Source organism: Hemicordylus capensis, chromosome 2 (assembly GCF_027244095.1).
Source record: "Hemicordylus capensis ecotype Gifberg chromosome 2, rHemCap1.1.pri, whole genome shotgun sequence".
Taxonomy (NCBI): Eukaryota; Metazoa; Chordata; class Lepidosauria; order Squamata; family Cordylidae; genus Hemicordylus; species Hemicordylus capensis.
This window is the reverse complement of record NC_069658.1, coordinates 350,066,782-350,089,315: the sequence shown is the minus strand read 5'-3', so window position 1 is coordinate 350,089,315 and position 22,534 is coordinate 350,066,782. Positions and strand designations below refer to the sequence as shown.

Genomic DNA, 22,534 nt, shown 5'->3' with positions numbered 1-22,534 from the left:
TAAACCTCTTCTAGTTATTGTTGAAGCTCTCTTAACATTATATAGTTTAATGCAGTTCCTCTTCTGAGAGGTAATTTTTAGAGTTTTGATATTTTCATTGGGAAGTACAGTTGGGTATACTTAAAAGCAGATAAGACAATGGACCTGCCTCCCTGAGCCTGGGTAAACCGGTCATGTGAATGACTTTAATGTTTCCTCACTTGTAGTTTTTAACAATTCTGCATTGTAATTTTAATTCTGTAGTCCCCTTTCCACACCTCACTGTTGTAATTATATCTGTTACATTCAGAAAGGTGTCTTGGGGTGAGAACTGTAGAGAGGACCAAGGCACACAGCAAAGGACATCCATATGCAGCTGGGATTTTACTTACAGTGCTTGCCTCAGCAGTTCCCTGCTGAAAAAGTTACATTTTATCTCAGTTTAAAAAGCAGGTGGAGTCCTCAGCAATGAGAACAGCTGTGACAAAACCAACAAGCACTGTTTGGACTGGTTCAGATACCTTCCTGGCCCTTGCAATTAAAAGGTGGGAGCACCAAGTATGTGCTTGTTGTGTTATCTTTCGCAATATCCTGATGCCCTCCGAGCGCATCTCTCTATCACTTGGCAGGAGAGGGGGCTGTTTGTCAAAATGGCAGCTCTAAATGCCCGCCAAATACTAGTTTAAACACTTATTTGGAGCACTCTTCAAGTGGTCCTTTGGACAAACAGCCCCCTGCAAGCCACAAAGAACAGGTTGAGAGGATGCTGAAGGTTGCAAAAGATGTCACAATAGGCACATGTTCATCACATCCCCTTTTTAATTGCATGGGCCACATAAGTATCCTCTGAACTGGCCCTTTGCGTGTTGGGTTCTTTTCTCTGCAGGTATTTCTTTTAGATTTTGTTTTGTCCTGAATCTGTGGTGCTCTGTTATATTTAGTGGATTTTGCACTTGGTATAATTTAAACATTTCCTGGTGGATAAGAGAACATAGCCTTATTAAATTCTGCCTATATAGCTGTTGACATATTGGACAGTTATATTTGAAAGTAATGGATGCAGAACAAGTTCAGAACAATTGTTTTGCAAACTAAGGCTGAAATTCTGCTAGTATTATGTGGTAAGCTGCTATGTCTGTGTAAACCGCCCTGAGCCATTTTTGGAAGGGCGGTATAGAAACTGAATTATTATTAATAATAATAATAGTAATAATAATAATAATAATAATAATACCATACAAGCCATAAACACCTGGGCTATACCTGTTATCAGATACACTGCAGGAATAATAGACTGGACCCAGGCAGAGCTAGAAACGCTAGATCGTAAGACCAGGAAAATCATGACCATCAATCATGCTCTGCACCCCCGCAGTGATGTTGATAGGCTATACCTCCCTCGCAGCTCAGGTGGAAGAGGAATGCTGCAAGTCCATCACACAGTAGAGCAGGAGAAAAGAGGCCTTGAAGAATATATCAAGGAGAGTGAAGAAGATGCACTTCAAATGGTCAATAACGCGAAACTATTCAACACCAATGAAACAAAGCAGGCCTACAAGAAAGAACAAGTCAAGAACCAAGCAGAAAAATGGAAAAATAAGCCGCTGTATGGTCAATATTTGCACAATATAAGTGGAAAATCAGACCTCACCAAGACCTGGCAATGGCTTAAGAATGGCAATTTGAAGAAAGAAACAGAGGGTTTAATACTGGCTGCGCAAGAACAGGCACTAAGAACAAATGCAATAAGAGCAAAAGTCGAAAAATCCACAACAAACAGCAAGTGCTGCCTTTGTAAAGAAGCAGATGAAACAGTGGACCACCTGATCAGCTGTTGTAAAAAGATCGCACAGACTGACTACAAACAAAGGCATGACAAAGTACAAGGGATGACATACTGGAACATTCGCAAAAAATACAAGCTACCTGTAGCCAAAAATTGGTGGGACCATAAAATTGAAAAAGTTGAAGAAAATGAAGATGTAAAAATATTATGGGACTTCCGACTACACACAGACAAACATCTGCCACATAATATACCAGATAGAACTGTAGTCGAGAAGAAAGAAAAACAAGTTAAAATAATTGACATAGCAATACCAGGGGATAGCAGAATAGAAGAAAAAGAAATAGAAAAAATCACCAAATACAAAGATCTACAAATTGAAATTGAAAGGCTGTGGCAGAAAAAGACCAAAATAATCCCAGTGGTAATTGGCGCCCTGGGTGCAGTTCCAAAAGACCTTGAAGAGCACCTCAACACCTTAGGGGCCACAGAAATCACCATCAGCCAATTACAAAAAGCAGCTTTATTGGGAACAGCCTATATTCTGCAACAATATCTATAACAATTGACAATAAAATTCTGGCATCCCAGGTCCTTGGGAAGGACTTGATGTCTGGATAAAACAAACCAGTCAATAACACCTGTCTGACTGTGTAAAATAATAATAATAATAATAAAAATAATTAACTAATGTCAGAAATGCTATATCTTTACAACAGAAATCCAGCGCATTTTGGAGAATGTTCAGAAGGTGTTGTATATGTTTCCTTTCAGCTGGAGTTCCTCTATCCAGTCAACTGGTCATGTATGTCCTTCAATGTAATTTCTACACTGGTTCAGTTAAATTTTATTAAACTTACGTTTACCATTCTTTTATTCAGTGCTGCTTGGATATTCTTTATTAAAGACTGCATAAAGACTCCTGACTGGCTGTTGAGAGTATTACTAAATTTTCCATTTTCATAGAGCTATTTTGGCATTGGAAAAAGGTACAGTTGTGGGAATGTGTAACTATTGAGATGATTAATCTCTGTGTTTTGGGTCTATTGACTACTTTTCCGAGACCTGTTAGAGAGGTCACATCACAAACACCACTTATTTTGTTACACAGACCTGATAAACACAACTATGGTATGTATAGTATTTGGGAATTCTGATATTTAGAAAATAAATGTGGTTATGGGATGGGAGGCCTAGGTTCGGATAGCAACTTGGCCATAAATCTGGCTTGGTAGCCTGTAGCAAATAGCATTAGTCAGATCCTTCTTCCCAAGATGACTGTGAAGAAGCTATAAGGATGCACTGTAATCTGGTCCTTAGAATGGTTTGGAAGGTGACAGACCAAAGGACTCTGAGACAGTGGTCTTTCCCAGGCCTACTTGGAAATAGCAGGGATTGAACCTGGGGCTTTCTGGATGCAAAGTAGGAGCTTTCCCTGTGTTACAGCTGTGCTTTCAGAAGTAGGCCAGTGCAGTTCAACATCCCGAAAGATATCCCAGAGAAGACTTGGCTTCTCTCACATGTTGCTGCCAACTCAGTTTCTAAAGGTTGTAGGATATACCGAAGGTCTTCAGTCGACCTTGAAGAGTGAGCAGATCCACAGGGATGCATGGGGTCCTTAATGTAGTCTAGTCCCAAGTGTTCAGACCTTTAAAGGTGTTAACAAGAATTTAGAATTGTGCTTGGAAACAGTCTGAAGGGCAGTAAAGTTAGTAAAACCAGGCAGTTTGATGCTCCCATAACCTCCTAATGTTCTTCATTAGCAGTCCCATGTAAAGCTTATTGCAGTAATCAAGATGAGGTGTAACTAAGGCATGTATGACTATGGCCAAATCCACTTGGAGACAAGTGAGAATTCAAAGAGTCCCTTGGGTAAGCAGAAAGCTTTTCTGTGCCCAGAAAGCCCTTTACTGATTTCCTCAGACTGTACTTAGTTGCATGTGGTTGCAGAGGATCCACAATCTTCAGGGGTGGCTTTTCAAAGTGTGTAAAGGGAAGGAGCACTGGAAAACTCTCAACATACAGGTGAAACTCGGAAAATTAGAATATCGTGCAAAAGTCCATTAATTTCAGTAATGCAAATTAAAAGGTGAAACTGATATATGAGACAGACGCATTACATGCAAAGCGAGATAAGTCAAGCCTTAATTTGTTATAATTGTGATGATCATGGCGTACAGCTCATAAAAACCCCAAATCCACAATCCCAGAAAATTAGAATATTACATGGAACTAAGAAGACAAGGATTGAAGAATAGAACAATATCGGACCTCTGAAAAGTATACAGTGCATTGTGCTTGATTGGCCAGCAAACTCGCCTGACCTGACCCTATAGAGAATCTATGGGGCATTGCCAAGAGAAGGACGAGAGACATGAGACCAAACAATGCAGAATTGCTGAAGGCCGCTAATGAAGCATCCTGGTCTTCCATAACACCTCAGCAGTGCCACAGGCTGATAGCATCCATGCCACGCCGCACTGAGGCAGTAATTGCTGCAAAAGGGGGCCAAACCAAGTAGTGAATACATATGCATGCTTATACTTTTCAGAAGTCTGATATTGTTCTATTCTACGATCCTTGTCTTCTTGGTTCCATGTAATATTCTAATTTTCTGGGATTGTGGATTTGGGGTTTTCATGAGCTGTACGCCATGATCATCACAATTATAACAAATTAAGGCTTGACTTATCTCGCTTTGCATGTAATGCGTCTATCTCATATATCAGTTTCACCTTTTAATTTGCATTACTGAAATTAATGGACTTTTGCATGATATTCTAATTTTCCGAGTTTCACCTGTATATGCATGCCATACATAGTCTTCTGGATTCTGCCTAGAGACAACTGCTTACAATATGAACATTGACAAGTAGTTTGAGGCATGTAATGTTGTTCAATATGTATTTAAACGAAGATGTTTTCTGTGCTGGGGACTCGCTTTTGGACAGAGTACAATATTGTGACACCAACTGTGAATGGTCCAAAACTTGTATTTCAGGATAAGGTGTTGTGGACCACAGCTTATTTCATCAGATGTTTTGGAATATAAAATTAGATCAGAGGAGGGGGAGTTTTCTGTGATTTTCATGTCTTTATCAAGGGTTATGCTTCTATTAATTTCATTTAAAATATGTATGTATTTAAAGGATAGAGTGAGAATGGAATATAAAATATTCTAAAAGTTTTTTTAAAAAATTCATGAGCTATAGAAGCTTGAGGCCTAGCATCTAGTGTTCCCTGCTGACCAGTTATGTATGTAACTTCACTGCAGTACATCCATCCATACAAATTATAGACAACTAAGCAGAGAAATAACAGCTTTTCAGCAGCTCACTGAAAGCAAGCATGAAATTACAAGGAGAAGCAGATAAATCTCAAAGAATTAACTTCCCCAGAGAGGTCTGCACACGAAGGGTGAGCAGCAAGCTTCTGAGTTCTCCAGTACGCGAAATAACAACTGGACGCAGCAGCTTCCCGCGGCCCTGCCCAGGCTCGTGCCTGCTGCTCCTTGTTCTGCCGGCCACGAGAGGCCGCTGTGCCCAGGATCACGCCCCTTCCTTTCGCGATCTGCGTGTGCCTGGCTTCATTTCCGCTCTGCTGGCTCCCTCGGAATGGCTGCCCTCTTCGCCGCTTAGCCCTTGAGGGATCAACGAGAAGCCGAAGGCCGCTGCCCTGTGCCGCCTGCCGGGGGTCGCCATGGGCCGAGAGTCCAGGTGAGCGAGAGGTCGCTTAGGAGTCGGACGGGCCTGACGCTGCCCGCGTCCTGCCTCTTCGGGCCTTGTCGCTGGGCGGCGGACAGAGCCGGCCCCCCGGGCAGGCCTCTGCGGGGACGGGGAGAAGGGCCGGTGCTCTGGGCGCCCTGCGTGCGAGGGACGGGAAGCCGGGAGAGGCAGCCGAGTGGTGCCCCTGGGGGGCTGGTCTGGTCTCCAGGAGCTAGAGGGGCGCCCCTTCGCAGTTGGCGGGGAGGCGGCCGCGGCTGCTCTTGGGCCTCCTTCGAGGCCTCCTGAACTTCCAGGTTCGAGACGCGGCCTCCCCGTTCTGTGAAGAACTGACTGAATGTCGGTTGGTTGGGTTTTGTTTTTTAATGTAAACTTCCTCATCACCAGACGAACGATGATTAACATGGCCCAGTAAAATAGTAATTATGTGTTGAACTTGATGGATTCTGCTGGCTCCTCTAACGGGAAGATCTGCTCCTGCCGGCTTCCCCGTTTTCTAAAACTTCTTTTGGAGGAAGGAATGTTGACATGTTTTGAACGTATATGTTCAGTTTGCCTGTTCCCAGGAACACAAAAAGAGTGAAGAAAATACCCTACGTTGCACGAGATCCGGAGGTTGTGTTTGATAATCTTCATGGGGATGCTGTAAGTGCACTCTATTCACCACAGCAGAGCCTGTATTGAAGACAGCACTCTTTTCTACAGGACTCCTCTGAAGATTATCAAAGAACTTGGGGCAAAAGAAATCAATTATCCTGAGCTAGATAGACCAATGGTCTGACTCAGTATATGGCAACTTCCTATGTTCCTGTGTTCCTCAACAAGCATCTGTGAAAAAATAATGCTGTTACCCCCTACTAGTGGTCCCTCTAATTTTTTTCGTGTCTGTGCGGAATGAGTTTTGTTCTGAGTGGCAGTATCAAAGCACTGTGTGCACAGATGCATTCAAAGTGGGGCCTTCCTAATTCAACCTGAGCAGGATCTAAAATTAACTGAGCGGACATCTGAAAACTTGTGAGCGTGCGTGCCTATGCGCACGCCTTACAGGAAACAGTGCCCCCTACCTGTGCTGCCATTAGGCAGATATATATTTATATTTGTTTGTTTGCCTTGTATTACTCATAAGATTGTTCAGCCAGATTCAGCAAATTAGTGGCAAACCAGGCTACATGATAGGAACATAGGAAACTGTCATATACTGAATCAGACCATTGGTCTGTCTAGCCCAGTGTTGTCTTCACAGACTGGCAGCGGCTTCTCCAAGGTTGCAGGCAGGAATCTCTCTCAGCCCTATCTTGGAGAAGCCAGGGAGGGAACTTGAAACCTTCTGCTCTTCCCAGAGCGGATCCATCCCCTGAGGGGAATATCTTGCAGTGCTCACACATCAAGTCTCCCATTCAGATGCAACCAGGGCAGACCCTGCTTAGCTGTGGGGACAAGTCATGCTTGCTACCACAAGACCAGCTCTCCTCTCCCCTGATCTGACTATTATTTTACCACATTGAGCAGGTGGATTTCAGTTTTAAAACTAATAATAATAATAATAATAATAATAATAATAATAATAATTCAATTTCTATACCGCCCTTCCAAAAATGGCTCAGGGAAACAAAGAGAAATAACAAAAAAGATGGCTCCCTGTCCCCAAAGGGCTCACATTCTAAAAAGAAACATAAGACACACACCAGCAACAGTCACTGGAAGTACTGTGCTGGGGGTGGATAGGGCCAGTTACTCTCCCCCGCTAAATAAAGAGAATCACCACGGTAAAAGGTGCCTCTTTGCCCAGTTAGCAGGGGTACAGTCTCTTTCAGGCTATAGTCTCTTTCAGGATTAGCTTTATTCTAATACTCAAGTGTGTCATTAGCTGTTAATCTGTTACTACTGTCAGTCTACATCAGAAATAAACAGAACCTCTTGTTTTGCAGTGAATGTTGCTTAAAGAAAGCTGCAGCCTTGGCTATCAGTCAGTGGCTGTACTACATCTGGTGCAAAATGGAGCCTGCAGAGAAAATGTCTGCAGTGTCTGTTAGACTGCATAAAATATATTTATTTTTATCTTATCCCACTTTTAATTTTGGAAGCTCAGAGCAACTTGTATGGGGCCTGCTGTGGTCTCCTATCAAGCATGGATTAGGTCTGGATCTGCTTAGTTTCAACAATACTAAAGCATTGGAAGCTCCCAGACCATTCGCTGGGTCCATAACATTAACTCTGGGCTGATTCTTGTAAGATTTTGTTCTGACATGAATATGAACCTAACATGAGTTCAAAATTATACCTCTTGTGCACAGAGATGAAGGTGGCATATGTATATTTTTAATTCTGATCCATTAAAAATATTTACATGCAAGGAGGCGTAATCACTGCTTGTATTTTAAAATTGAGCAAAGCTAAAAAAAGGTTTCTTTTTTGTTTAATGGGCAGTGCATGTAGTTTGTGCTTGGGTACTCAATTACAAGATTTTTTGTAACAGAGTTTTTGTCTCCTCCAGCATTCATGAGGTTTGCTTAGCAGATAATGAGATATTGTTTGGAGTCACTGATACAAGCTGGCTGTCTTTTACAGGTGAAGCCTGGCCTCAAGGCAAATAGATTCCCGTATCGGACAACAGTTAAATGCCAGTTTCGTATTATTTGAACCATGTGGGAGAAAATTCTTGATTGAAATGATACTGTACATGCTTTAGGCATTTGCACAAGTATGCAATAGCTTGCGCCGGATACATGGTATGATGGGGAAAGTCCGTTATTGCACGCCATGAGCATGACCCATTTGTGTCAGGCAGTTTGAAAGGGTTCATGTTGATATAGCATAATCAGAAGCTGGTCCAGTAAAAGGTACCACCTTGCTTACCATAATCTCTCTCATTTCCTCAGATCAACAAAGCAACAGTTATCCAAACAAAAACAGTGAGTTAATCTATTTAAAAAATGGTTTTTGATCTCACAATGTCTAAGTTCTAATGTAGTATATGTTACATATTGCATTAGTCATATAGTTCCTGCCTTTTCCACTATATCTGTATGAAGTCTGCTTCGCATGATCCCTGAGTGTTTGGTGGCTGCTCTTTTTCCTGTAGCCTGTGATGGCTTCCTACTCAAGGTGAAGTGTGTTTTGTGGCAAAGGTTTGCCAGTTTCCCATGGCATCAGAAAGCCATAGCCCTCAGTTTCTCAGTATTCTCAGCTATGCAAAAGATTTTAGGAAGAGAGTTTATTAGGATGTAGTATTCTTAAGTAGTACTTCACTTCCTTCACCCCATGCTTTCTTTTCTTTGTGTGCTGTACTTAGTAGCCTCAGCTACATTTTAGCATCTCAGTGGCTCTTTATTTGGGAGTTAATTGGCACAATGGATTGGATCCAAAAGTGCCCTTCTTCTGATGGAAGGACTCCTTTGGATCTAACTCATATTTTGATATTAAATAACCTGTGTGTTCATGCTCATTTCTCTTCATGGTAGAGATAAAGTATGCTTCTTGAGCAAAAATTAACATTTTTACATTTAAAAATATTTTTTCCTGCTCCTATTGCATATGTTTCCCTCTTCCCCCATTTTGACACATATACATGTGTTGATACCTGATTGTCACTTGAGTGAGCACAGAACGTCTTGGAAGTTGCAATGGGGCCAGTTTAGGAGCAAGAATAGAATCATGTTTTCTGCATTCTTGACTGATAAACTACAAAATGTTAATTTCTGTGGGTATAACAACATACATAGTGGGTTGGAAATGTTTCATTCAGATATTTCATATTAGTGTAACATTTAAGTTGCTTGTTCCTCACTCACCATTAATGCCTTTGTTGCTTTCCTCCTCTTACTGTTATGCCTCTATGCCTTGAGCCTTGCTTCGATATGAATAGCAGATTATTACAATAGAAAAATCATAGCATTGGAAGGGACAAAAATAGTCAGCTTCTGTAACAAATCCTGAATTGTATCTCAAGGCCAAAGTCAATGACAGTACTGAAGATAAATCAAGAGCTGGTTTTGCAACTTTCAGAAATGAAAAACCACCTTTAGAAATATTGCTATATTATTTTGATAGGTTTATTGCATACTTTACACTCTTTGTTGTGTTGCATATCTTGACTGTTTTGTTAATATGCTGCCACAGGCATTATCGGAAGCGCTCCTCATCACGAGGGCGCTCTGGAAGTCGTTCTAGAAGTCGTTCTCCATCAGACAAAAGAGCAAAACGTGGAGATGATAGACGGTCTAGAAGTAGGGACAGAGATCGAAGACGTGAAAGATCACGCAGCAGAGACAAGAGGAGATCTCGGTCACGTGACAGGAAGCGTGTGAGGTAAACAACAAATTTTGTTGTGGTCGTTGCAAAGGAAACTTTCATACTCATCAGTGTGTTTCTGTAAATTTTGGGTGTTTATGGTGGTTGCCATTTACTGGAAAACTAGAGCTCCATTCAGATGCCTTTGAGCGCAGTGGCGCTTACAATTAAAGTTCTGGAAATGGGGAGGAAGTCCTGCTCCAGAGCAGTCACTCACTCCCCTCGAGTTTGCTGGTCACAGTTACAGTGCTGTTTGTGTGAAGGGGGAAGTGCCATAACCGTGGTGGCTGGTAATTTCCTCCTTCACAGTGCCATAACTTTGAGCTGCTGGCTCAAGGCGGGTGAGTGACAGCTCTGGGGCAGGACTTTCTCCCTGCTTTTGGAGCTGTAACCATGAGCACCTCTGTGCTCAAGAACATCTGAATGGGGGTTAGGTTAGGAATTATTCTGAGTTAGTGTACCACTTTTACAAGCTATTATAATTGGGCTTATGTTTGTCCTGTTGGAGTTCAGTTTTCTCATAAAGGGTTCCTGAAATAAATATTCTCTGCTGCTGAGGGATCTCACATGGGTTATCCTTCCCATGTGCTTTAGAAGGTGGGACTTTGCAAATTATGAGATGCTTAAAGAGCCTGTGAAGGAGAACCCCACCCAGTTCTTGCATCCTGCTCTAGAGACAGCCTTTTCCCCCTTAGCCATTGGATGGAAACTTGGGTCTTCCTATCCAGCCCCTCCTGTCCTTCCAACCAACCTGCTCTGCCAACTGCCCCTATATCTGCTCTCCCCTTGGAGGTTCCACCAGCCTGGCAGGCCTGGTTCCAGGGGATAATCAATAGGTTGCTCCATCAGCACAAGCAATCTAAGAGCTTTAGAAAGTGGGCCAGGGCCACTGCCTCCTCCTCATCTTCCTCTTCCAGCTCTTCAAAAATGCAAAGAAAAAATCTGGCATAGGAGGTCCTATAGACATAAACAGACAAAGTCCAGGAAGCAGAGGAAAGCCAGAGGTCCTTGAGGCTCCCCATCCTTTTTGCTGTATCTCTCTCCAGATCCCCTTTGTAGGGGGCTTTATCTTGGCCTGCCAAACCTGGGACCCATCCTTGCTTTTGAAAATTCCGATACTGTTCCCGAGAGCCCAAACACTCCTGTGCCAGGGACAGAGGACCCAGATTTAGAGGTTGACTCTAGAGGGGAAAGAGAATGATCGGGTGGCCAAAATTCGGAATCCTTTTCTAAGTCTTTCAGGCTTTTTCCACCTGACAGTTTCATGCATTTATTTACAAAGCCATCAATACACTGGGGCTCCAACAAACAACTTTACAGGAACACCTTCCACCATCCCAGGAAACCCTGGTCTTCCCAATGCCCAAGCAACATGACCTTCTCCTTCCCTTCCATGATTGTTTTGTTGACACTGTTAAACAGGAATGGAAAGCATCAGCAACAAATAGAAAGCCTACGCCTCTCGTTAAGTACATTCTTGCTCAGGAAGCTTCAGACATGTTTAAGTTTCGCCCCACCGACACTCGCATGGCTGCCCTGTTGTCTGGTGCCATCCTCCCTTGAGATGGGGACAGCTTCCTCAGAGATCCCAATGAAAAGCGGATGGATTTGTCCCAAAGAAAGGACATGAGGTGACTTCCTTATCAGTATGTGCCTCTACTGCCACCTCCATCATAGCACAGGCATCTCTGCTTTAGGTAGATGAGCTACTCCCTTAGATCTTAATTGTCAAAAGCAAACACTCCTAAAAATACAAAAAGCACAAGCTTTCATAGCTGATGCTACATTACATTCAGTCAATTTCTCCTTGTGTTCCATGGCTTCTGTGGTGGTAGCAAGGAGAAACCTATGGCTTAAGCATTGGCAAGTAGAGTCAACCTCACACACAGACCTGACACCAGTACCATATACTGCAGCCAAACTCTTTGGTGACTAAGCCCTTAAAGCAATACTTACCGAAAACTAAAGAAGAAGGCACTCCCTTCATTCTCTCGAAGGGACAACAGACGATAGCCACTGAGGCCCTTCCAACCTTTTTGTACCTTTCATTCCACCTTCAGACCCTGGGGTCAAGACCCTAGAACTCAGCATCTCTTCTGGAACAGAAAACGCAATAACAACAATAGACCACCTAACCAACCACACCAAACTTTCACTACTCAATCCAAATCTAGGCAACTATCCTGATTCACTGCCTCCCTGTGTGGGAGTTTGCCTCTCTGACTTCTTCCACTCATAGGAAGCCAACATATCTGGCCAATGGGTACTCAACTCAAGATCCAGATCCCTTCATCAGGAAGCGTCTCTATTGCTCAAATAGGCAGTCTCACTTGGCCTCCCTAACAGCCCATCAGATCAGCGGATCTCTCAACATGAAAGCCAACTGGTTCAGCAGGAAAGAGACATCTGGCCGAGTGGAGCATCAGCCCTCATACGTTCAAACTCCTAACCCAGGCTTTGGGCCACGCTCAGGTGGATCTCTTTGCTTTGCTAGCCAACACAAAGCTAGCCAGGTTCTTCTATCAATTCCCCCGCGAAGGAGCAGAGGCAGTGGATGCCCTGTCTTCCTCATGGCCTCAAGTTTTTCTGTATGCCTTCCCTCTACAACAGTCCTCAGCCACCTACTACACAGAATTCATTTTCTTAGGACTTAGGTAATCCTGATGGCACCACACTGGCCCCAGAGACCATGGTTTGCAATACACAGCTTTTCCTCTTGGGATTTGCATAAGTGTGTGTGCTCCATAAGATGCCCTTAGAGCCCATCCGATTAATACCTCTGCGCCAACTCTCCTTTAAACTACCTTTTCTCGTGGCCATCACATCAGCCGGAAGTGTGTCAAGATTACATGCACTGTCCGCCAATCCCAATTTTTGCATTTTTTCACCTGATGCCATTCATCGGATTCCAGACCCTTCTTTTTTGCCTAAAGTGGCTTCCATGTTTCATCGCTCTCCAGACATAATTGTCCTATCCTTTTGTCTTAAGCCTGTCCACTCCTTGGAAAAAACCTGGCATAAACTTGACGTGCACCACTGAGAGTATACATCTCCTGCACGGCTTCCTTGCGCTCCAAAGAAGGCATGTTCATGTCCTTTCTACCTTCCTCTGTGGGTCAGTAGGTTTCAACCACTACAGTCACCAGATGGATTAAAGCCTGTACAGGAGAAACGCATTAATTGTGGACCCACAATTAATTCTGGTAATTAATCAGGTCAAGTAATAATCAGGTCAGGTAATTGCCACCGACCTCCGTATACATGAAAAAAAATAAGCAATTAAAGGGTTAATACCTGTGAATCCATAGGTCAGGGATGGGCAGAAAGGACCTCCCAAGGTCATTTCTGCCCGCCATTTTGAGGACAGGAGCCATTTTGTGACTCATTTTTGTTTAAAAAAAGAAAAACATGATTAAAAAATGATTTTTTTACTTTTGTGGGGCATTGCTGGAGACACACACAGCACGGTAGGGCACCCCCCATTTCCCCCACTTTCAGTCTTTTTCATCCTGTTTTCGCCCTTTTGTCCCACTGCCTCAGGAACCTAACCCCCCAATTCTATTGCCCCGTTATCTGTAGTTTCACTCCCCCACCCCTGCAGAACGAAACCCTCACAGATAACAGGGTTCTCCTGTTCCACGTTGGCCGACGAGGTACAGAACCTACGACTGCCTCTTCACATCACAGCCCACTCTACAAGATCAGTGTCCACGTCACCTACATCCTCTACCAATGCCCACTTTCAGAAATCTGCAAAGCAGCCACCTGGACCTCTCCTTCCACCTTCACTTGACACTTCAAGCTTGACTTCCATGTCCTCATCCAGCAGCAGAGAAAGGAGCTTTGGTTACTCACCATTCTTCTTGCTGCTGGATTTGAGGATCTCTCAACCCAACTGTCTGGGTGTCCACGCCTACTGGTGTATTGCTTTTTCTTCTCACACCTTTCTCTGTATCTTGGGCTTGACTACTACAAACTGAGTGGGTTTCTCCTTCCCAGGCTTTTAAAGCATCTCATAATTTGCATAGTCCTGCCTTCTGGAGCATGTGGGAAGTACAACCCACATGAGATGTCCTCAAATCCAGCAGCAAGAAGAAGCCTTCATGGTGAGTAACCAGTGCTCCTTTTTCTGCTTTGTCTCTAATGCATTATATTTCCTGTAGGCAGGAGGAACATATTTTGCTTATGGTATTGCTCAAAATTTTCTTTTGTTCTTTGGTAGGCGTTCAAGAAGTAGAGAGAGGGAGCGGAGTAGAGAGAGGAGGCCTCGCTCACGCAGTCGGGAGAGGAGAAGATCCAGAAGTCGCAGTAGAGGGAGACGTTCCCGATCTTCCAGCCCTGGCAAGAACAAGAAAGTGGAAAATAGGTAACTTTGAATACTGACACATGCTCTTTTATGTAAGTGCTCTAATATAATAGCTATTGTTATGGCCAGGTTGCTGTATGTAGACCAGTGGTTCCCAATCTTGGAGCCTCCAGATGTTGCTGAACTACAACCCTCATCAGCCCCAGCTACAATTTATTGTGGCTGGGGATGATGGGATCTGTAGTTTAGCAACATCTGGCAGCTTCCAGTTTGGGAACCACTGCTGTAGACAATAAACATTTGTTCATTTTGTCTTACAAGCGATAGGAAACTTTGAATTTGTAGATAGCTGTAAATTAAATAGATACCTAGAGAGAGAATCCAGCATCAGAAAGCATTTTCAGTGTGTATCTGTTTTTTTCAGTGTCATTCTTTTCAGCAGTGCAATTGACCCAGTCACATACAAAACTATAAAATGGTCATTTTCCTTTTTCCAGTAATCCCTAGTCACACTACTATAATGTTGTCTTACTGCACAATAGTGGTGTCAACAGCAAGGCTGGAAGAATTCTGGCAAGATGGGAAGAGTGAATTTGGCTGGGGAGAATGTGGCAATCAGTGTGGTCCTAATCGCTAAAATGAAATAATGTGCAGTCTAAAACACCTCAAAAGTTAAAGGACTCCCAGCAAAGTCTAAAATATGTGTTTGAAATTACATTGTTTTTTAATAGCAGTATTGGACGCCCAGTTTAGCAATAAACCATAGAGTGCTTTGCGCCATACACTATGTTTGTGCTCAAAAGTCCTTTTACTCTCTCTTACTGTCTCATATTTTGTTCATATCTCCAGCATGTCCCTGCCTGGTACATTGAAGCAGGCATGGACTTTGCAAAGAAAGAGAAAAAGACTTAATGTTTGCGTTATACTGTTACAGCCATTTTTGTCCTTCTCCCCACTGCCTCTATAGGACAGGGCATTACAAAAGACTCGCTCTTCTATTATAATTATGTAGTATTCAAATAGAATATACAATACAGAAAATGACAACTTTGTTCTTATTACTCCTTTAGATTGTTTCTTGCTGTATGTTGTCTTGTGTTCCATCATTTCAGAATAGAATGAGACTCCACTTATATATAAAGTTATCATCTCTCTTATTTCTCAAATCCTCACTAAGTTAGTCAGTTTAATCAAACATGTCACATCCCAGATCTTGATTAACCAGTCCAACATGCTTGGGGAATTAACGTTTCTCCATCATGTACTAAGAACCAGTCTGGCAGCCATTAATACATTTATAATCAAAGCTTTGTCTTCCAACATTTCTTTTGATTTTATGTCACAAGAAAGTTCAGTTAATTGAGAGGAATTTTCTAGCCAATAATCTCCTCAGTACTTTCTGTTATTAGAATCCATTAATTATCAAATGCATCTTCCACGGAGGGAGGGAGAGAAGAGCAGGCAGAGGCTCAGATAGCCTAGCAATTGACAGGCAGCAAAATGTGAGTGGAGGGAGGAAAGCGCAAAAGGGAGATAGAAAACATAAAGGGCAGCCTGCTCTTTCGTGAGCAAAACCAAGGGCATTGATCTCAACAGGGAAATTCAAGGGTCCTGACCGCAAAGTGCTGCCAAAGCAGTAGGCAAGGAAGAGGCCACAGCTTTGTCTGTCACTGTAGACTGGGAGCACCAAGCAGGCACCTTAGGTTTAAGTGCAGTTGGTGGCCAGTCAGGCATTGATGCCCCTTCCCAACTTCCTGAGGGACTGGGGAAGGCAACTAGGGGACTCGAATGTGTGGGCTCCTTTTGAATGGATGGGGAGGATCAGGGACTGTTTAAAGATGAGGGAGAGTAACTCACTGTGCCATCAGCACTCCTGAGGGGAGGCTTTGGTAGGGTAGCGTACAATAACAGAGTGCCTGAATACATGGAATCCAGGGTAGTAGAGGAGCAGAGTGTCTGCTTCAGTCCTGTGTCTGAAGGTCACATGCCCAAAGCAGAGGCTATTTGTAGGCTTTTTCTTTCTGAGGTCTCCTAACAGGGGCTGCAAAGATGGGAAGGTTCCAGGAAATAATTAGGAACCGCTATACAGTGTTCCTTCTAATTTTCACTATCAGTGAGTGGAAAGATTTCTATTCTGGGTGTCAGTATCAGTTCAGTGTGCGCACATCACAGCAAAACACACAGATACAGAAATTGAAACTATGCGTGCTGTGCAAAAAATTTTATTGCCCTCCCTCTGCCAACATTGTGCGCTGGGGGAACCACTGCCGCCTCCCGTTCTCCTCCCCCTCCATCAGGGCTGTCCCTAGCGGGATGCAGGGCTGGGGGTGAATCAGCGTTGTGGGGCCCCCCTTAACATTTCAAATTAATACAATTTATTTTTTTAAATAATAATTTAAATAATATTTATGATTTTATGTAAAACCAATTCACAAACATACCCAGTTTAACACAGCTGAGATGAACCTAGGTAAATTTACCAAACTCCATCTGATGCACTCCTTTCCTTCCCACCCCACACACCTTCCTCTACATACATACACAGACACACAAATCCCTCTGATGCACACACCTACCTCTACAGGCTACAAACGCACACCTACAGTCTACACCAGGCTTCCTCAAACTGCGGCCCTCCAGATGTTGCTGAACTACAACTCCCAGCATACCCAGCCACATAAAATTGTGTCTAGGGATGCTGGGAGTTGTAGTTCAGCGACATCTGGAGGGCCGCAGTTTGGGGAAGCCTGGTCTACACACACACAGTGTCTTTTCCCCTCTCTTCCCCAGTACTCCTGTGATCTCCACTTCTGTCTGTCTCCTTTAAAGTTTTAAACACAACTCAGAAACAATTTGTACACACTGAATCATCCATTAGGGTAGGTTTGAATTCATCAAAGCAACATATGGAAAATACTCACTCCAAGCTTTTTGCTCTTGCCAGCCAGGTTTGTGCATTGCACACAAAAAAACTAGTCGCATGTTGCTGCAGAGAGCACAGAGGTCAGCTGAGTACCTCTTAAACTTTGCGGGCACAGAACTATGGGCGGGAGACAATCAGGAAGTAATTAACTCCCTGCTGGAGGATCACAAAGTTGAAACCTGGCATTAGCATTCTTGAAAGCTGTAAATGAACTGCAAGGGTCAGAAAGCATTTCTTGCTCTATAAGAACAGAAAATGTAAAAAGCAGCACTGTGGAAGATAATTATCTGCTGAAACTGAAATGGTCAGCCAGGGAGTTGGGGAGGACAGAGATCGGCTGGGGCGGGTAGAGAGCTCCCAGCAGAAGTTCCTCCCTGGCCCCGGCTTCTTCTTTGTCTGCTCCTTTCATCCTCCTCTGGCCACAGCATGCTGCCTCCCTCCCTCCCCCACAGCTGGAACTGGAGAAGGAGAAGGCCTGGCTGGTGAGGGAGGGAGGGAGGAGGTGGCACGTGGCTGCAACCCAGCCAGGGAGAGGGGAAATGGGGCAGTGCTCTCCAGCTGGGGAGAAGGGTTGGCTGGCAGCACAAAACTGCTGTGCGGGGATCTGGCAGAAGGTGAGCATGCATGCGCGTTAGAGGGAACAGTGCCTCTCTAATGGAAGTGGGGAGTAATTTCTAGGTGGGGGAGTTGCTTTTCAGTTGGAATTCCAAGATAATGGGGCATTGGGACACCAATCAGTTGTCTTGGACTTGCCTTGATTGCATTTCAGGATGTGGTTACTCAGTTTCTCAGCGCTTGTCTTTTATAGACCCCTGTTTACTCCATATGGAAATTCATCTTCATTAAGAATTCACGGTGCATGGGTGTTTTGCCTCTCCAAGTTGTTTGCACCTGTTGAGGTTGCATGACTCCACTCTTTTGGTACAAGTGGAGGTCTTTTTTTCACCTGGCACCAAATGCCTGTCTATGCAATAGTCTTAGGCAGACACAGAGTTGCATTTAAAGATGGAGGGAAGATTGTCTGGTAACAAAGGGGTAAGCCACCCATACTGTAGGTTTATGAAAAATCTTCGCTGAATCCTTAGGGGGCTTTTGTGACCAAAGAGACATCAATATTAATAGTTTCCATTCTTCTTACTACTCTCTGAGCTGGGCGTTTTGATCATATCACTCCACTGCTCCATCAGCTGTACTGGTTCCTAGTCAATTTCCGGGCCCCACTTCAAAGTGCTGGTTTTAACCTTTAAAGCCCTAAATGGTTTGGGACCAGGTTACCTGAGACAGCGCTTTGCCTCATAGATCCAAACACAGACCTTAAGATCTTTGGAGGTCCTGCTCCAAGTGCCCTTGCCAAACGAGGTGAGGGTGGATGCCTACTAGGGAGATGATCTTTTTGGTGATGGTACCCCGTTTATGCAGTAGCCTCCCCAGTGAGGCTCGCCTGTGCCAACACTTTGTTGTTTTAGATGCCAGGTGAAGACCCCTGTTTGCTCATGCTTTTTAAAACTGATTTTTAAAACTGATTTTTAAAGGTTTAAACTATTTTGTACTGTAGTGTGTGTGCACGTGCTGATTTACGTGTGTGTTGCTTTTTTCATGTTGTATTGTGAGCCGCCAAGAGAACAATTTGTTATGGTGTGGCTAACAAAGTTGACTACTACTACTACTATTTCACCTTACACACAACACAACACCTGAGCTAAGATACTCATTTTCAGTATATCAGTTTTCCCCATTTAGGAACACTGAGTCTGTGAGCCAAGCCTAGGTTACGTTCTTGCATTAATTTAATTATGGTTATAATCCATGTTTTGTGTAATCTCAACTATCTTATTGCTGTGTGTCTCCATGGTTTCTGCAAAAGCAGCTAGTCTGTCTCGGAGAGCTCTAGATATATTAAGACAAATCCACTCTTATTTGTTGAAGTTGATTTTATAAACAGAAAATAAGAATGATTCTTTAAGGGTATTAATTGCTGAACCAGAGGTAATTGCTACCTCTGATTCAAGTGCTGTGTTGTCTGTGTATAAACTAATCTTAAAGGCTTCTCCACTGACTTTAAGACTAGTGATATTTATATTATTATTATTATTATTAATAATAATATGATTTCTGTTGTATCTAATTGCAATTGCATGAGGTTTTATAGACAGTGCAAATAGAAATGGCAACAATGGGCCACCCTGCTTTACACCCCTGTGAATTTGAAAACGTTCCTAAACTTACTTCATAAGCAGAGACTTTAGCTTTAGGGGCTGCATAAATCAGTGTTATCAAATGTATAACTTCTTCTGCAATTTAGAAAGTTTTTTAATGACTGCAATAGGTATGGCAATTTCACTTGGTCAAAAACTTTCTCTGCATGCAGAGTGACAAATGGCTTTTTAAAACACAGATCATCATGAATAACATATACTGCCCTTTATATAATATTATAAACTGCCCTTCCTAAAGTGGCTCAAGCAGTTTACATTAATATAAAAAACACATAATAGAACAATTGAAATTTAAAAAACCCAAAATACATGTTGCAAGTATAAGTTTTTTAAATAAATAAAGCCTGTTGGATCTACATATATCAGTTTTCCTCTGGTGTCACTCAGACAAGTAGCTAAAATATTGGACCAGATTTTAAAACCTTGATTTAAGAAGGCTATTGGTTTATATGGTTCTGTTTTTAGTAGGATCTTTCTCTTGTTTGGCAATTACAGTTATTTTTGTTTCCTACCAAGTATTCAGGAACCTGCATGTCTGCATAATATTCACTAAATTAACTAAGGATTCAGCTAAAAGTTGAAGAACATTTTACAGTATTTCCCAGTGTGTTTGGGCCTGGGATTCTATTGCTCTTCAAATTCAAGACTGCCCTCTTCAGCCTCCTCATTTAATTCTGAAACTAGTTTATTTAATTCTGGAAGAGTTTGTTTTCTTTTGCAAAATTGGTAATTTTTAATTTCCTCAAACTGTGAGTCTACATTATCTATCAGAAGCTCCAATGAATATAAGTTTAATTTTAAGTTCACCGTGTTTGCATTTAGGCATTTCATTTCTCCATTTGTTTTCCAATGCCTAAGTGGAGGAAGACCCGACTCGAATCCGACAGATTACGACATAGAGCACATTTAAAGATCTATGCTTTGGCTATATGGGCAGCAAAGAAGTGTTTCTTTTCTGCCCATATTGCTTCTGCAGGCTCGTCCAGTGGAGCTATTCAGGGTTGTGAGGGGGCGAGTAGGGCCCCCTGCTCCCCTGAATCCGAATTTGGAACCATCGGTTGCCTGCTGTGACGCTTTTAATGAATTTTTTGTGGACAAAGTCTCTTGTATTCAGGTCAATCTAGATTTCGACTCCACAGTTATCGCAGTGTCAGATGCAGAGGTATCCAGCAACTCCTCTTGTGTGGTTAGACTGGATCAATTTCAGTTTGTGACTCCTGAGGATGTGGACAAGCTGCTCGGAACGATGCGTCCTATTACCTGTCTGCTTGATTCTTGCCCAACGTGGCTTATACTATCTGGCAAGGGGGTTGTTGTGGAGAGCCTGGTGGCAATTATAAATCCCTCTCTGAGGGAGGGCAGGATGCCTCCTTGTTTAAAGGAGGCAATTATTAGACTTATTCTTAAGAAGCCTGCCTTGGACCCCTCAGAGTTTAATAGCTACAGGCCTGTCTCCAACCTCCCATGGTTGGGCGAGGTGATTGAGAAGGTGGTGGCCTCTCAGATCCAGGCGGTCTTGGAGGAAACTGACTATTTAGACCCATTTCAAACTGGTTTTCGGGCAGGCTGTGGGGTAGAGACTGCCTTGGTCGGCCTGATGGATGATCTCCAATTGGGACTTGACAGAGGAAGTGTGACTCTGTTGGTCCTTTTGGATCTCTCCGCGGCTTTCGATACTATCAACCATAATATCCTTCTGGAACGTCTGAGAGTGTTGGGGGCGGGAGGCACTGCTTTGCAGTGGTTCCGCTTCTACCTCTCTGGCAGATTCCAGATGGTGTCGCTTGGAGACTGTTGCTCTTCAAAATCTGAGCTTTTATATGGGGTCCCTCAGGGCTCCATACTCTCTCCAATGCTTTTTAATATTTACATGAAACTGTTAGGAGAGATCATCCGGAGATTTGGTGCTGGGTGTTATCAGTATACTGATGACACCCAGATCTATTTCTCCATGTCAACATCATCAGGATAAGGCATATCCTCCCTGAATGCCTGCTTGGAAGCAGTAATGGGCTGGATGAGGGATAACAAACTGAGACTGAATCCAGACAAGACGGAGGTACTTATTGTGTGTGGTCGTCACTCGGGAAGCGATATTGATCTACCTGTTCTAGATGCGGTCACACTTCCTCAGAAGGAAGAGGTATGCAGTCTGGGAGTGCTTCTGGATCCACTCCTTTCCCTGGTGTCCCAGGTTGAGGCAGTGGCCAGAAGTGCTTTCTGTCAGCTTCAGTTGATACGCCAGCTGTGTGCGTTTCTTGAGGTTCATGATCTCAAAACAGTAGAACACTAGCTGGTAACCTCCAGACTTGATTACTGCAATGCACTCTGTGTGGGGCTGCCTTTGTACGAAGTCCGGAAACTACAATTAGTACAAAATGCGGCAGTCTCCGGGTCATATCGAAGAGACCATATCACTCCTATATTACAGGAATTGCACTGGCTGCCAATAAGTTTCTGGGCAAAATACAAAGTGCTGGTTATAACCTATAAAGCCCTAAACAGCTTAGGCCCACGTTATTTAAGAGAGCGTCTTCTTCTGCATGATCCCCATCGTCCACTACGTACATCAGGGGAGGCTCGTCTGTGGCTACCTTCATGTTGTTTGGTGGCCACCCAGGGGCAGGCCTTCTCTGTTGCCGCCCCGAGACTTTGGAACGCGCTTCCTGTGGGAATAAGAGTCTCCCCATCTAGAGGCTTTTAAAAAGTGTCTAAAGACTTATCTTTTTACCCAGGCCTTTTAGCTTTTTAACCTTTTAACTTTTGATTGTTTATTATTTGTTTTAAACTGTTTTTAGTATTTGTTGTGAACCACCCTGAGACCTTGGTATAAAAATGTGCTAAATTAATAATAATAATAATAAGAAGAAGAAGAAGAAGAAGAAGAAGAAGAAGAAGAAGAAGAAGAAGTTGTCCTCCCAGTTCTTAAGAGCAAGAATTGTAACTTCTTCACTGATCATGGAAGAAGAGCTTGTGTATGGACAAAACACTCCAAGGGACAACAAAAGAGGCAAGAGAAGAAATGGTCAAGTGTTGTAGGGGACACTGGTCCAGAGAAACAGTGGCTGGGTAGGCTTCTGTACCTGGCTATACCATTGAGAACCATTGCTTCATGCAAGGCTCTGCTATGGTAACCAAGGAACTCGCTCCATTCCTCTTGGCAGGGACTGGTGTTACACACTGTGTGGGAGATTCTGATGAGGTTTCTAACGAGGAAAGCAGTGGGACTTCCAATACTATCATGGACAGTATATACTATTAGAACTCTCATTGCTGTTCACGTTAGAGACCCCAACAGGAGATTTAGAATTG

General features: G+C 43.2%; 1 protein-coding gene across 2 annotated transcripts in view; it reads left to right on the top strand.

Annotated features, from left to right (window-relative positions):
* The first annotated feature begins 5,319 nt into the window (after positions 1-5,319).
* The window catches only part of DDX46 (DEAD-box helicase 46), an 84,803-nt gene continuing 67,588 nt past the window's right edge, over positions 5,320-22,534 (top strand). For both annotated transcript variants that reach the window (XM_053293575.1, XM_053293574.1), the window contains exons 1-4: positions 5,320-5,481; positions 8,367-8,399; positions 9,607-9,795; positions 14,000-14,143. In XM_053293575.1, the coding sequence (XP_053149550.1) occupies positions 5,465-5,481; positions 8,367-8,399; positions 9,607-9,795; positions 14,000-14,143 (383 nt within the window). In that variant the 5' untranslated portion in view covers positions 5,320-5,464. The remainder of the gene's footprint in view (positions 5,482-8,366; positions 8,400-9,606; positions 9,796-13,999; positions 14,144-22,534) is intronic.